General features: G+C 54.7%; 1 protein-coding gene across 1 annotated transcript in view; it reads right to left on the reverse strand.

Annotated features, from left to right (window-relative positions):
- The window catches only part of BSN (bassoon presynaptic cytomatrix protein), a 75,073-nt gene that overhangs the window by 30,320 nt on the left and 29,856 nt on the right, over nt 1–14,897 (reverse strand). The window contains exon 2 of the mRNA XM_061129205.1: nt 3,948–4,356. Within this exon, the coding sequence (XP_060985188.1) occupies nt 3,948–4,356 (409 nt within the window). The remainder of the gene's footprint in view (nt 1–3,947; nt 4,357–14,897) is intronic.

Genomic DNA, 14,897 nt, shown 5'->3' on the forward strand with positions numbered 1-14,897 from the left:
GTTATAAACGAGCCCTCCCTGCTGGTGCCAAGTCCAGAGGTTTCTGGGAAGGCCCCACTGGACAGTATGATGCCATGCTCTTCCGGGCTGTGAGTCACAGGCCAGGCCACGACTGGGGTCACGTAGCCCACTGTGGGCCAGGGACGGGGGGGGGACCTGTGCCCTCACACTGCCCAGGGCATCGGACACGCCACCTGCCTCATCCAGCATCCAACTGTCCCAAGTCTGCCACTAACCTGCTTCACCTGCCAACTGGTTGATCTCAGGCCTAGTGGTGGGCACCACAGAGTCCCACAGGGCAGGGAACATTGATCCAGAGCCTGTTCAGCCAGGCCTGGCCCACAGAGGAGGTCCGTGCCAATGTCATCGGGTCAGGACCCTGGGAAAGGTCCTCGGAACCTGCCTAGCATCTGAGGCCAGGATTTGGGTAGTGGAGGCTGAACCCAATTGCTGCTTGGGGTTGGAAGTCTTCACTGAAGCTCCGTGAAAGGAAGAGAATTTATCCCTTGCTGGTCCTTCCCCACCTCCCAAGAGCCCTCATCTCCCCCCGTCCTACCCCAGATGGCCCCCTCCCTCTCAGACCTATCTTCTCTGCACTATATATTCATTCTCAGATAATTTTACAGCCCCCTCTCATAGCTAAAGTCAGGTATGCCATGCCTGATGGTTGCAGCAGTGAAAAACCCCCTCTCCCGCACAGCAGCCTCATCCATCTTCCCCCAGTGACTCTGGCCTCCACCTCGCAGTGATCTAAGCAAGACGGCCAAGAGGCCTAGCTCCTGGGAGCAGGGGCTGGTAGGACTAGCTGCCCAGGGCTGGCTGAAGCTTCAGGGCCTTTCCCCACTGAATCAGAGATTGTTTGGGTCAAAGTGGCTACTGCCAAACAAACTGCCCAGAAGGGACAAAGGCCACCTAGAGGTCCTTTCACACCCCCTCTGTTTGGAAGTGGAAAGGGGAGGGCTGGGCCCAGGAAGAGAGGAAGACACCTTAGCTGCTCCTCAGCCCAGCGCTGATCCATATCCTTCTAACACCTGCTCCTCTTTCCTCATGGCCTGGGCGAGTAGTAAGGCAACCAGGAGGGAGCGGAGGGAAGGGGGCAAGGCTGGAGGCTGCGGCAGAGGATCTGGGCTGCACTCACAGCACCACCCCCGGGCCATCTGGTGGCCCAGCCCTCACTGCCGGAAAGAGTGGGATTCAGGCAGGAGAGGAAGAGGCTTGTGGCCACTGCGTCTCTCCCCCCCTTTTCCACACCACCCACCCTAGGCACGTGCCTAAGCCCAAGGTTTGCCAGGGGTTGGGGGTGGGGTGATGGCACAGTAGCTTGGTCTCGACAAAGTCCAGACCTTGGAACAGGTGAAGAAAGACCGTGGTCATGTTTCTGTAGTTTTCTTAGAGGGGGCTTCTGAGTGATTCTGACTAGAGCAAGGAAGGTGGAAGGCACACGTGCTCCTGGACCTGGAAGACTGGGGAGGAGGTGGCAACCCTGCTGTACCCACAGGGGCAGAGGGTGGGCACCCCTGGGTGCAGGCTGCTGCCTCATTTTGGGTGGTGCTCCAGGAGGATTCTGCTGATCTGAGTGAGAAGCACAGGCGTGCAGTCAACCCTGCCTCCGCACAGCACTCATTCCCGTGGTGCTGTTCCTAGGGTGAGGACAGACTCCTCTGGAGGAGTTCCAAGCCAGGATGCGCTGCTGGGGCAGCTCCGAAGGGGCAAGGAGGCCCCGGATGGGGCTGACAGATAGGGCACGGCTCGCCCTCTCCAGGAGGGATTCCCACCTTGACCTCACCATTCCCCTCTACTTGCTGGCCCACGGCCACACCTGTCTGCTTCGCCCAGCTATCAGAACAGGTGTCTCTGTCCTGGAGGAGAAAGGGGTGGCAGGCCTGAATGCTGAGTCACTGAAGAGCAGAGAGGCAGGCTTGGGGTGTTGGCAAAGCCACTGAGGCTGGCACCCACACCCTGCTTCTCCCTGAGAGAAATGCGACGTTCGGGAGGTTAAGGAGCTTGTGTAAGAACCCACATCCAGGGAGAGAACAGCCTTCCTGTTTTGTCCCCGTCACTGGGCACTGGATAGGCTTACACGTGAACACCTCTGGGCTCCTGGTCAGTGCATCCTCACTGAGAGGGTCTCCTGGGGCTGGTGAGACACGTTCGGACCCTATCAGGTGAGCATCTGGAGAATGGTCAGCATCTCCCAAACTGGATGCCATAACCGCAGCCCCTAACATTCCGTGAAAGCAGGTCTGGGGGAGGCGGCCAGTGACAGCCCCGTCTTGGAGCTCCTGCCTGTACGTGCCTTGAAGGACCTGGCCCAGAGGCCTGCTCTTCCTCTGCGGTAAGTTGAGGGCCCCTTTCCTCCTGGCCCTGAGCCGCGGCTCCTCCCAGCACAACGAGGCAGATGAGTGTAGCCAGGTCCTCCCACTCTGCTGTTTTTCCAGGAGCAGCCCAAGGCTGGCTTCCCTCCCTGCTCACCGAAGGTCCTCAGTGTGGGAAAGACTGGGAGGCCCACCGGGAAACTGGTGCTGCCATGTGTGGCTCTCGCTTGATCTCCGCCCACCCCACCCAGTGTCATTCAGGTCCTGCTGTTCTATGAGCGGGAGGCTGGATCCCAGGGGGGCAGGGCCAACATAAGGAGGCGGGAATTCTCACAGTGGCCTCTCATCCCTGCCTGCCAAACCCCCTTGCCCCTGTGAGGCTGGGTGCTTCTGGCTTCTCGGCGGCAGGAACACAGGTGAGTTTCCCTGGCCTTCATCATAGTGCTCTAGATACTATGGAGCAACACTTACCTAACTGATCAGCGCAGGGATGGGCAGTTTCTAATCACAGATGTAATAATCACGAGTGTGCACGCCTCCGCAGGAAGCCCCCACACTCCAGGAGCGACTCCAAACGCACTGAGTCATCTCCCCACACCGGCAGCTCCTTCCTCGGAATCTCACACTTACCTCTCGCAAACCACACGTCCCACACCCACAGCACCTCATGTCACAAATAGACCCTGACCTGTGAACGATTCTCACTCAGCCCTCCCCCACCCATGTGGTCCAAACAGCTCCTGCTGCTGCTAATCCCAGCTGCAGCCACGGCCATGCAGTCACCACGCTCCAACCAGCCCAAGAGCAGAGCTCTGGGGGGACAACTGGAGACTTCCAGGGGTTACCACAGAGGGGAGAGAGGGACTCACTCATTTCAGAGGCATGGGCCCCAGCCCAGCCAGTGTACTGGAGCACCTGGCCTCCCAGGGCACCTAAGAGAGGCTCCTGGGCTTGGCTGAACACTCCGCAGCAATTCAAAGCATCCTGACACAGCCAAGGTGGGGCCGGGGACCCTGGGTCCCCTAGGGCAGAAAGGGGGCCAATCTCATGGAAATGGCCTTCCAGTGGCCTCGTGCTGAGGGTAGGACACTGTCACCATGTGAATCCTGGCTCCTCCCCCAGGAAGGGGAGCTGCTCCTCCCCCTCAGGCCCCAGCTAGCTGGAATGGGAACATAGAAGCTCTTCCGAAGCCCAGTCTCCTGCCTCCCTTAACACCTGCTCCCCTCTCCAGGCCCCACTGTCAGGAGGGTCAGGGAGATTTGCCTTTCTTCGGACCCTGAGGCTGTTCATGACCCTTTCCAAGTGTGCACCCATGGGAAAAGCTGTTCGTAAGTCTCTCTTTGGCCTCCCCAGGGCATTTTTCCAGGTCGGACTTGAAGCAGGTAGGACAGCACCTTCTACACAGGTCTGAGCCGAAGCTTTCAGAAGGCACGGTAATCAGCCCCTCTGGAGATCTGGGGCCAGGATTTGCTCTCTGCTTCCACACCTGGGAGCCAGAAACGCAGCCCTGGGAAGACGCAGAGGCTGGCAGCCAAGGGAAACGACCAGGAAGAGAGAGTGGGTGGGAAAGGGAACCAGGGGAGGCCTGGGAAGGCAGGTGGGGTGGAGGGAAGCCGGCGCAGAGGTGATTACCTGGGTGAGGTGAGGGTTGGGGTTGAACCCACACTGGTTGCAGACCTTGTTGTGACACTGGGTGCAGGTGTTGAAGTTTGGCTGGCTGGGGGTCGACGTGAGGTCCGAGGTCTTACATATGGGACACAGCGTGCTGCTGGGAAGGGGGGCGATCTGGGGGACGGAGTAGGGTGATGTGGGGGTGCTGCCTCTGTCTGGTGACACAGAGGGGGACCGCCCTGATCTCTGCGTCCTGCTGTCTACCTGCAGCGTCCTGCGGGGGCCGTCAGCCTCCTGGCCTGCAGGGCCCTGCGCCCTCGTCTCCCGGGGGCTTTCATGGCCGGGAGTGGTAGCAGAAGGCTGCTTCAGGGTTGGGGAAGCTGCTCTCTGGCTACCCAGGGGCTCCTTGGGGTCCAGTCTCCGGGGAACACTGAAATGACATTGAAAATGACAAGGTTAGAGAAGTCGCCTGCAGAGGTCTCCACCAACCCAGGTGACTGCCAGGTGCCCTCACCACCCCCCTCTGCCAGCCGGTGCCATTAGCACAGCCCTCCATGAGCCCAGTGCTAACCGTGCCCCATGCTGAGCCCTGACAAGTGTCCCCACCTGAGCCGTCAGCACCAGGCCATGTGGTCGGCTTGGGAATGTCCCCTTTTACATCCTCTGAAATGCAGAGTCTGATTCAGTAGGTCTGCGGTATAGTCTGTATTTTTACAATCTCAAAGGTGATGCCTTTACTACGGTCTGCAGACCACACTTTGAGAATCAAGGGTCTAAACTATATATGAGTAACACCTAGACTGATTTTAACATTTCTGACTCTTAGACTGCACACCAGACAAGTTACATCAGTATCTGTGAGGGCAGAACCCTGGCATTAGTATTTTTTTCCTCCCTAGGTGATTTCAACATGAAGCTGCTGCTGCTGCTAAGTCGCTTCAGTCGTGTCTGACTCTGTGTGACCCCATAGACGGCAGCCCACCAGGCTCCCCCGTCCCTGGGATTCTCCAGGCAAGAACACTGGAGTGGGTTGCCATTTCCTTCTCCAATGCGAAAGTGAAAAGTGAAAGTGAAGTCGCTCAGTAGGGTCCGACTCCCAGTGACCCCATGGACTGCAGCCCACCAGGCTCCTCCGTCCATGGGATTTTCCAGGCAAGAGTACTGGAGTGGGGTGCCATTGCCTTCTCCGCAACATGCAGCTAGTTTAGATCAGCTGCTCTGGCAGATCTGTTACGTTCTGGCTTGTCTGCTTCAGAGGCCAATATCGGGCAGCTGGAGGTAAGCAGGGGAGACCCTCGAAGGCCCAGCTAATGCCACCTCCAGCAGCGACAATGGAGCCTTCCTTCTCTTCTGGTGGTCTTCCAGCAGGTCTAATGCCAGACCAAGTCCATCAAGATGGGTGATGTGTTTGTTACTTTTCTGCTACTGTAAGATAGGACAGGGCCGGAGCTCTAGGATCCAGGCCTTGAGGAACCATCGAGGGGAGTTCAATGTGCCTGACCCCGCCTCCATCCGACATGGCCTGGCCGCAGCAGAGCCATCAGAGCTAAGTAGAAGGCAAACCATGACGCTGAACTCAACGCCCCACATTCCTTCTTGTTTGACCCCCCGCCCAGTTTTCCCGTTTGAAGAAAGCCACATACAAAAAGCCGAAGGCAAGGCTTCACACTGCTTCCATGACATTTTATACTTGCTTCAGTGTGTATTCATTTGGGTGGATGCTGGCACCCAGGCAACAGGGCAGCCTGGCTGAAAGTTATTGCGGAGGCCTGGCCACAGCCACCTATGAGGCATCCTGGCCTGGCCCCTTCAGCCCCAGTGCTCCTGGTCCTTGTAGGGTCTGACTAACAGGAGGAGACTCTAAGTCTGCAGCCCTTATGTGAACGCCATCTGTTTGCCAAAAAGATTCAGGAGCCCACTGGTAGGCTGTCTCAGAAAAAGCCATTTTAGAGGGGAGACGCAGAGCCCGCTGGGAGACCCACCCCAAGACACTCTGCGGTCCTTCCTCCCTTCCAAGGAACTGCCAGGGAGGAGACACACCCTCGGTCTAATAAAGACTCTTCCAGGAAAAAGAAAAAGGACACTGTTAACTGTCCGTCAGCCAACACAGCACACACCCATCCATCCAGCCTCACAGACTGGACACTCCACATGACCAGAGCCTGAGTCTAGCCCTCTGGAAGTCACCTTTGCCAGCAGCTGTGAGGCTCAGTGCAATGTGGTGGTTGGTGGTGGCTGCAGCCATCTCTAGCCCCAAAGGAGTCCAGGGCCTTTCAGTAGACTAATTTCTAGGTATCGTAAAGAAATAATCCCACTTGGTTAAATTCATCATTTCATTTCTTACTTAAATTACTTGGGGCTGGAATTTAAAGAGCAGCCCCTGAGAGCTCATCAGAAGCTATGGAGAGCCCTTTATAACACGCGAAGGGACCAGAACCCTGTTTCCAGGCTGGGCAAGGTCCGTGGTTTCTTCTGAGAAAGGAAGCAGTTTCTACCGTGTGTGCTTTACACGATGTATGACACAGTGACTTTTTAACTCAATGCTGCGTCACAATGTAGTCTTTCTGGGGACACTGTATGTGACATTGAGGGATCCAAATTCAGGTTAACTTTCAACTCAGCTGTGGTGACAGTGAACAAACAAACAACGCCCTCTGCACCCAGCAGAGCCTGCGTGGCAAGGCCAGCGCCCCCGGCACACAGACTTGGTGTGTGTCCACACACCACACGGTAGCTGCAGCTGACACCCGGCAATCGCGATACACACCTGCGAACCCTTGAGTTTCCGGTCTCCTGGACAACTCCTCACACCTCCTCCTTGATCTCCAGGCCACCAGCCACCTCCCTCTCCTCACTGACAGCCTGTACACCATCTTGTTGGGAAAGTGGGAGAGGCTGGAGGGGAATTTGTACAACTAAGGCCTCTCGACGACTGTCCCTGTGTTTGCCAGACTCCTGCTCCCAAGGCCCACTTCTCGCCTTCATAAATTCTCCCCTTTCCTTCATCGTCCTTGTTTACCTCTCTATTCAGATGATTTCAATGCCCATACAAAGATGCTTCTCCCATCTTGAAAAAGAAAAAAGAAATTTGGTCCACTTTCCCCTTCAGCGACTGCCTCATCTCTCTGCTGCACTTACAGCCAAACTCCTTGAAAGAGAGGCCTCCACTCACAGCCTCCAGCCTCACTTCTCCCTTCCTCTCAAACAGGCCACCTGGCTTCGCCCATCCTTCCACAGAAGTCTCTCAGGTCATAGGCACCGGTGACCTCCACAGCATCAAATCCAAAAGTCACTTCTAGGTTCCTCCTCTCACCTGATAATCCCCTGACCCGGCAGCGCTGGGCCCTCCCTCTTTCCTGAAAGAAACCCTCAGCTTCCTCCGGGAACACCACCCTCTGCCAAGTGGCCTCCTCCCTCCCGGTCACACTATTCTGAGCTCTTCTGCGGGTGCTTCCTCGTCTCCCAAACCCAGAATCCCACTTCCTACATCTCAAGGACTCAACCTTTGTGCACACAAGGCTTCCAAGCCCACAGCTCTCTGAAGATCAAGCCTTTATCTCCTACTCCCCACTGGCAGCTACAAATGTGTGTCTGGCTCAGACCCCTCCCCTGAACTCCCCCCTCCTCTCACTGCCGACCCCATGTCTTCACCGAGATGTCTTACAGACACCTCGAACGTGATGTGCCCAAGCTGAGTCCCTGATCGTCCCACACATGTGCTCCTCCCTGTCTTCCCCTTGGAGACTCTGACCCTTCTCCTCTCAGGCCTTATCAGTCATCAGGAAATCTTGTGCTTCAGTGTCTGGAAGCCCCACTGCCTCCTCACTCCTCCTGGTTGAAGTCACGGTGCCCTCTGGTTTCCAGTTTTGCACAAGCTGGGCTGCCCTCTCTTGCCCATTTACAGTCTCCTCTGTGCAGCAGCTGGGATAATCCTTATACACATGAATCAAACCGCTTCCCTTGTCTGCTTAAACACTCCTTTCCCTCCCACAGGAAGAGCCAAAGGCTTTATAACAGCCCATGAGATCCCGCAAGGTTCGGGCCCTTTCCCTCCAGCCTCCTGCTCTCTCTCTCGCCCTGGGTCTGCTCCCCTTCCGCCAGGCCCGCTCCTGTCTCTGGATATTGGCACCTGCTGGCGCTTGCACACAGACTCAAGAGAGCGCACGTAGATACAAACACCCAGAGACAGGAGCGGGACCGGCAGAAGGAGAGCTGATACAGGGAGAGTCTTGGCTCTGGTGGCATCGTTTGGGGACACTTTTGTGGACCAACCTATTAAGAATGCAGCTTCCGGATTTCCCTGGCCATCCAGGGGTTAAGACTTCACCTTCCAGTGCTAGCGGTGTGGGTTCAATCCCTGGTGGGGGAGGCCAAAAAACCAAAATATAAAACAGAAGCAATACTGTAACAAATTCAAGCCCATTCTTTACCTTCTGAGCCACCAGGGAAGCCCAAGAATACTGGAGTGGGTAGCCTTTCCCTTCTCCAGGGGATCTTTTCGACCCAGGAATCAAACTGGGGTCTCCTGCATTGCAGGTGGATTCTTTACCAGCTGAGCTACCAGGGAGACCCTAACAAATTGAATAAAGACTTTAAAACTGGTCCATATAAAAAAAAATCTAAAAAAAATGCAGCTTCCGTCCCTCCAGCCTCTGTGTGCTCCACGCCACTGAGGCCTCCCGACTCATCCCTGCTGGACATGCTGCATCTGTGCACGCTCTGTGTTTCCAGCAGCAGCCTGCCGGCGCTGTGCCGGCACGACCTCTGGGCTTCCTCCACGGCTGTGCCCCAGAGCCCAGCACTCACTGGATGCTCATACATGTCTCCTGGGTGGATGGACTAAACTCATATCACGACTCAGAACAGTAAAATGTGGCCCCTAAATGTGTCTGAGCAGAGGAAACATGGCACATGATGGATGCGCACTTGGCCCGCCCTGGATTTGGCCTCATGCAGGGTAGAATGGCAGAAGTGACACCTTGAGCCCTCTCCGGCCACTTGCTGTATATCCCCAGTCCCACCACACAGAACACTCCACTGACCACAGAAATGCTCATGCCAACCGCGCCTTCACCCTGAACACCACCATGTGCCAGGCACCTGTCACATGTTAACTCCTCTAAGCCTCACAGCAAATCCATGCGGTAGGATGCAATTTGCCTATATTACAGATAAGAAAACTGCCACATGTATAAGTTAAGGATTGCAAAGCCATTATGACCTATAAGTGGTGGTGCTATGACTCCAATACCAAGGCCACCAGTTCGGACTTTTCTGGCAGCCCAGTGGTTAAGACTGTGATTCCACTGCAAGCAGCATGGGTTCGATCTCTGGTTGTGGAACTAAGATCCCACATGCCCATAGTGTGGTCCAAAAAAAAAACAAAAAGGCCACCAGTCCATGTCCTAAAACACATTTCACATTGCCACACGTTTCGTATTGCCTCTGGGTGAGCACAGTGAGGCTGTAGAGGGGTGGGAAGCACTGCAATGTGATTCACAGAGAAAACCACACTCAAGTCACTTGCTCATTCGAGCATTCAGTCATTCACAAACATTCACTGACCCCTGGAGTGATAGCTCCAGGCTGTGTGACCGGTGCTGATGGTATGACCGGACTGCAACTCACAAATGGAAGGTGGGTCCACGGGTGCTCATTGTATTGCTATTCTTTACATCTTATACATATTTTATAAGTATTCTTAGATTCTGTATAAACACCTATTCAATATTTAATTAAAATAAATTTTTTTAAAGTGGATCAGACAGGGATCCAGTCTTCTGGGAGCCTTCAGTCCAGAGAGGAGACCAGATGTGCAAACAAATCACTGCAAGACACGTCCACACAGTCCGGGGCAGAGTTTGAGAAGGATTTGAGAACTCAGAGGCGTCTAAACCAAGTCTTCATGGATGGGCTGCCTGCCACCCCCCTCCCAGGTAAAGGGCAATTGAGGCAGAAGGGAAAACATGTGCAAAGACCCAGATGCATGTCAGGGTGTTGCTGTTGTTGAGTCGCTAAGTCAAGTCCAACTCCTTGCAACTGCATGAACTGTAGCCTGCCAGGCTCCTCTGTCCATTGGATTTCCCAGGCAAGAGTACTGCAGTGGATTGCCATCTCCTCCTCCAGGGGATCTTTCTGACCCGGGGATTCAACCCGTATCTCCTGCATTGGCAGGTGGGTTCTTTATCACTAAGTCACCGGGGTAGCTCCATGACAGGGTTAAGTCAGTGCTATTCTCAGCACTTAGATCAGCTCCTGGAGACAGCGTGCAGCAAACAACCTGAATTCAGAGGCAAGATGGGAAGGGCCAGGAGAGCAGGGCCTTTAAGCTTTTCAAACAAGGAAGTATTCCACTCTGTGACAAAGAGATGGTGGAGGTAGGGAGACAGAGAGAATAAGTGAAAGTGAAAGTCGCTCAGTTGTGTCCAACTCTTTGCGACCCCATGGACTATACAGTCCACGAAATTCTCTGGGCCAGAATACTGGAGAGGGTAGCCTTTCCCTTCTCTGGGGATCTTCCCAACCAAGGATTGAACCCAGGTCTGCCGCATTGCAGGAGGATTCTTTACCAGCTGAGCCACCAAGGAAGCCCAAGAATACTGGAGTGAGTAGCCAATCGCTTCTCCAGCAGATCTTCCTGACCCAGGAATCAAACTGGGGTCTCCTGCATTGCAGGCTGATTCTTTTCTAGCCGAGCTACCAGGGAAGTCCTACCAGGAAGACAGAATAACGTGACAGCACAAACGACAGTCCAAGGGCTGAGAGAGAAGAAAGGCTCAGAAGGCTATCCCCTGGGGTCTGGGGAGGAGGGTCCTTTTGACTGAACCAGAGGATTCAGGGGGAGAAGCCAATTGGTGGGTGGAGACTGGGGAGTGAAATGGCAAAATCATAAATAAGGTTGAACTGGTTTTGTCGAATTGTTGATCTCCATGGGGGCATCCAAGAGACATCAGGAGATGGATTGGAGCTTGGATTCAATTCAGACAAGTCTAGATATTTTTACCTGGGAGAGCTAAGGCTTCAGTTCATAGGCAAATCTTAGGGGATAGAGATCTCATGGAGAGCAGTGGTCCAGAAAAGATTGCTGGGGAGTACCAACATTAATAAAAGCAGAGGTATGTCAGAAATGGAGGCATCAGAGAGGAGAATGGGAAGACACAACCCCCAGGGTTAGAAAAGTTCCCGCAAGGAGGAGTATTCAACAACTCGCTCCTGAGTCCACGTCCTTGCGGGCTGAGACGCCTCAGGAGTGCTGAAGGAAACGCTACACCCACGAGGGCCACAAGCTCTCTCCCACTCTGTCCAGTTGAGGGAGCCAGTTCCCTAGCTTGCTGGACACAAGGGCCCACCAGGGCCGGAGATCCAGCTCTGTCTGTGACACATTCCCGTACACAAGTCCCAAGGGGGCCAGGGCTGGAGTGGCCTAGGGCCTCTTGGGGGTGAACATAGGTGCACCCTCCAGGAGACCCTCCTTAAGAAAGATCTCCACCGGGCGCAGGAGGAGGGAGGGAGGGAGGGAGGTGTCCATAGGCGGGGCCCAGCCCAGCCTCGGGAAGCCCTGGTTTCACGGATGTGGCTCATCAGCAGTGAGAGTCCTGGGGGCCAGTGCACCTCCCTCAGCCTCTGGGAGCCCTGCTCCCTGGGGAGGGCTGGGAGGAGGACAGGTGAGCAGGAGGGGGAGAGGAAACTGCCATAAAGTGGGAAAGACACAGGAGGACAGGCAGGCGGAGGAGGGAGAGGGCAGAAGCATGCAGGAGTGGCTGGAAGACAAGGAGGGGAAGACTAAAAATGCCTTATCCAGGCTAGATATTTTTAAAAGATGGCCACGAAAGGTGGAGGATGTAAAAATAGCTGTATTTCCACCAGCTCTCCTCCCTTTCAGCATTTAAGGCTACTGACTGATCAGAGACAAGTCTTAAAGCTGGTTAGCAAGGCAGGAAGGAGCCTCCTCCACAAGGCCCACCCCATCGGCCTCCTCCGCAACTCTCCTCAGTAACCTGAGGCCTGCTGTCCCATTCCATGACCACTGCCAGGAGGAATAATCCAGATTGCGCTGGTCAGAAACTGGGCTCTGCTCTGTCAGAAACCTCCAAGAAAGGCAGGAGGCCAATAAGCTCCAGTGGCCAAAGATGCTCTGACCCCAGGTACGTCCCTAAGGGCAGAGCCGGGGCTACCCTGGCAGGTGCACCCAGGGGGGCCTGCTCAGGCTGGGCAGACTGGCCAGAAAAGCGGGGAGAGACCATGTGGGGTCCCCAGGGAAAACTAGGTTGGGTTCCACATGGCAGCCTTCTAGAGCATCATCCCCCCACCGCCCCCTGCCGCCTCCAGTTGAGTATTTGAAAGAAAAATACTTCACACAAATAAATAGCTGTCTTTGCTCACCAGGAGGGGAGTGAACTTAAGGACACTGTTTTTTCTAAGTCAGAGCAGCCGGAAGAGCTCTGCAGGCTTCAAACAAGGTTTTGATAAATCCCTGGCTGACCTTTCTGTAACGGGCAATTACGGCCAAGGACAGGCAGGGGGGAGGACTTCTTTCAGGCCCAGGCTAGGAAGGACCACTAGGATGGCCCAGCGGCCCCCGTGTGTCCAGGCAGAGAAGCAGGGGCTGCCCAATAGTGGGCACCAGGATCTAGTTCTGGGCCCCGGAGCAACTCTCGCAAGAAGGGATGGAAGAATTGAGAAAGTTTGAGTTAAAAAAAAAAAGGCCAGTTTTCACACAAGAAAACATTTCTTGATTTGCCCACTTTCAGGCCAGTGGCCTCCTGCCTTTTTGATCACCAGTCCCTATCAAGAAAACATGTTCACATATCCCCGACAGATGACTATTTATTTACCAATTAAGTGCATATATATTACTGCTAAAACACACCTCCCCAACTGGCAATGTTTGAAAGGAGGAGATAGAACACAAATGTGAATAGGAGTTTTCACGTTTTTCTCCCATGCCTCACTTGACTGTCCTGTCTCCCTCCCCTCCCAGCGCGTGTGCCCCAGTTCAGAGGGAATTCTTACTCTCCCAGTCTTTAAAGGGGTCTCTGCTGGTTGCCAAGACCAGATTCTCTCCTGCTCTCAGCCCTGCTCCATCGCAGGTGTACTGAGGTCAGGGTCAGGGAGGCCTGAGTCTATCAGGGGCCCTCCCAGCCTTTCTGACCACTGATGAACCAAAAAGGAATTGTCTTGCTAAGAGCAGCAGCACAGAGGTGAGGTCTCCTCAACACTCAGCCACAGGCCTCAGGAGCCTGTGACTGGACACAAAGCCAGCACCAGGGGCTCAGAGTGCATCTCTAGAAGTTTTTATTCGTTCATTCATTTTTTTAAAAGTTCATAGGAACCTTGTTCCCTAGTCTGGGTCTCAAGCCACAGGCCCCCACCTACCACACCATCCTGTCTTTCAAGCATTGCCCACACATCCCCTAATGCAAGCCCTGCCTGAGGCCTGGGGGCTCCCCAAGGGGCCAGAGGCTTTCTTGCATCCATGTCTACAGGCTCCCCAGAGGGCTGGCTGAACAGCACCATTCCAATGTGATTTCTGGTGTGGAGCCTCCCGGGGTGCCCCCTCCCACGTGTCCCCCACCAGTCCGGTCGCAGTGCTGCCCCACTGCAAGGCATTGTTCACTCTGTCTCTTTGGTCAGACTGGGCACCCCAGGAGGGCAGGGGCTCCCAGAATCTAATCTGGTTGCAATCCCTGTTTGCCAGTCGAAGGAAGCAGAACTTCACACAGGTAGTTACAATCAACTGATGAAAAATAACTTGCAATTAGGCAAGATTTGTAGGAAATGAGTCTGGTAGGGCTTGAAAGCAACTTCGTATTTTAGGTGAATTAAACAGTCATATTTACATCATTTACCTTTTACAAATGTCTGGTTCAGTCAATTACCACAAATTCCAAGGGGAAGGGATCCAAAGATTGGTTTTACTACAGCATATAAAGGAACTGGCTTCCTTAGGTAGAACTCAGTAGGAGGGGAGTGTTACTGCTTTTAGTGCTCTAATGTCTTATTCCCACCTATTCATCAGTCTTGGGTAACAGCTCATCAGTAGGAGATTCCTGAGGGAGCCAGGAGCAGGCGGGCCCCACACTGGAAGCAGAGGGCCAGAGGAGGGAAGCAGCAGCAGGTGGCCAGACTAGAGTCACCGCCCAGAGCTGAGACCCGGGTCAGCAGCTCCTCAAAGGCTCTCCCCAACCCCTCCCAAGTGTTCCAGGTGGCCTGACCTGGGACACCACAGGAAACAAGGGCCCCAAGGACCTTAGGGACCCTTCCCTTTGGGCACCATAAGGACTGGACCCAGGATGCTGACATTCGTGTGGACTAATCCCTGCGCATTCCTGTCCTAAGGCCTATGGCATCAACAGCATGTGAACTTTAAAGAACTCCCTGGCCTTTCTAGCCTGTGGTGACTGGGGTACCCTTCAACAGTGCATCCAGGCCAGTCACATGCCCCCGTGGACTCCCTCCCAGGCTCAGCTTTCTGAGGGCACACATGGCGGACAGGCAAATTCTTCACCCCTCCTACAGCCTTCTCAAGAGCTCTGGCCCCAGTCCAGCCCTTGGTTTTCATTTACCAACGCTGTCTCCCAGGAGTGCCGTGGCTTTCAGGCGTGGCCCAGGAGCTCTAACCCAGCCCAAGCCCCTGAGGCACCTGCCCCCAGCCAGCTCTGGGTTTGCAGACATCTGCACCGGGACCCCACATGAGGACCACTTGGAGCTGCGAAGCGTCCCAGTTTTCTGGCTCAGGGGGAAGATTCCTGAGCTAGGAAGCTCTAATCAGGAGTCAGGCATCATTACATAAAGCTGAGCCAGCCCTTCCCTGCTTCTCGCTCCAGCAAATTCTACAACTGTAGCCTTTTACCAAGGGGACAGTGTTATGCTTGTCAGCTCGCCTCCAGATTCTGCTGAAACCAGGAGATAAGTTAACAGGAGACACTAACTCTTTGTGACAATGGAGGCGGCAGGCCTCACCCCTTGCTC

This window comes from Dama dama, chromosome 24 (assembly GCF_033118175.1).
Source record: "Dama dama isolate Ldn47 chromosome 24, ASM3311817v1, whole genome shotgun sequence".
NCBI lineage: Eukaryota > Metazoa > Chordata > Mammalia > Artiodactyla > Cervidae > Dama > Dama dama.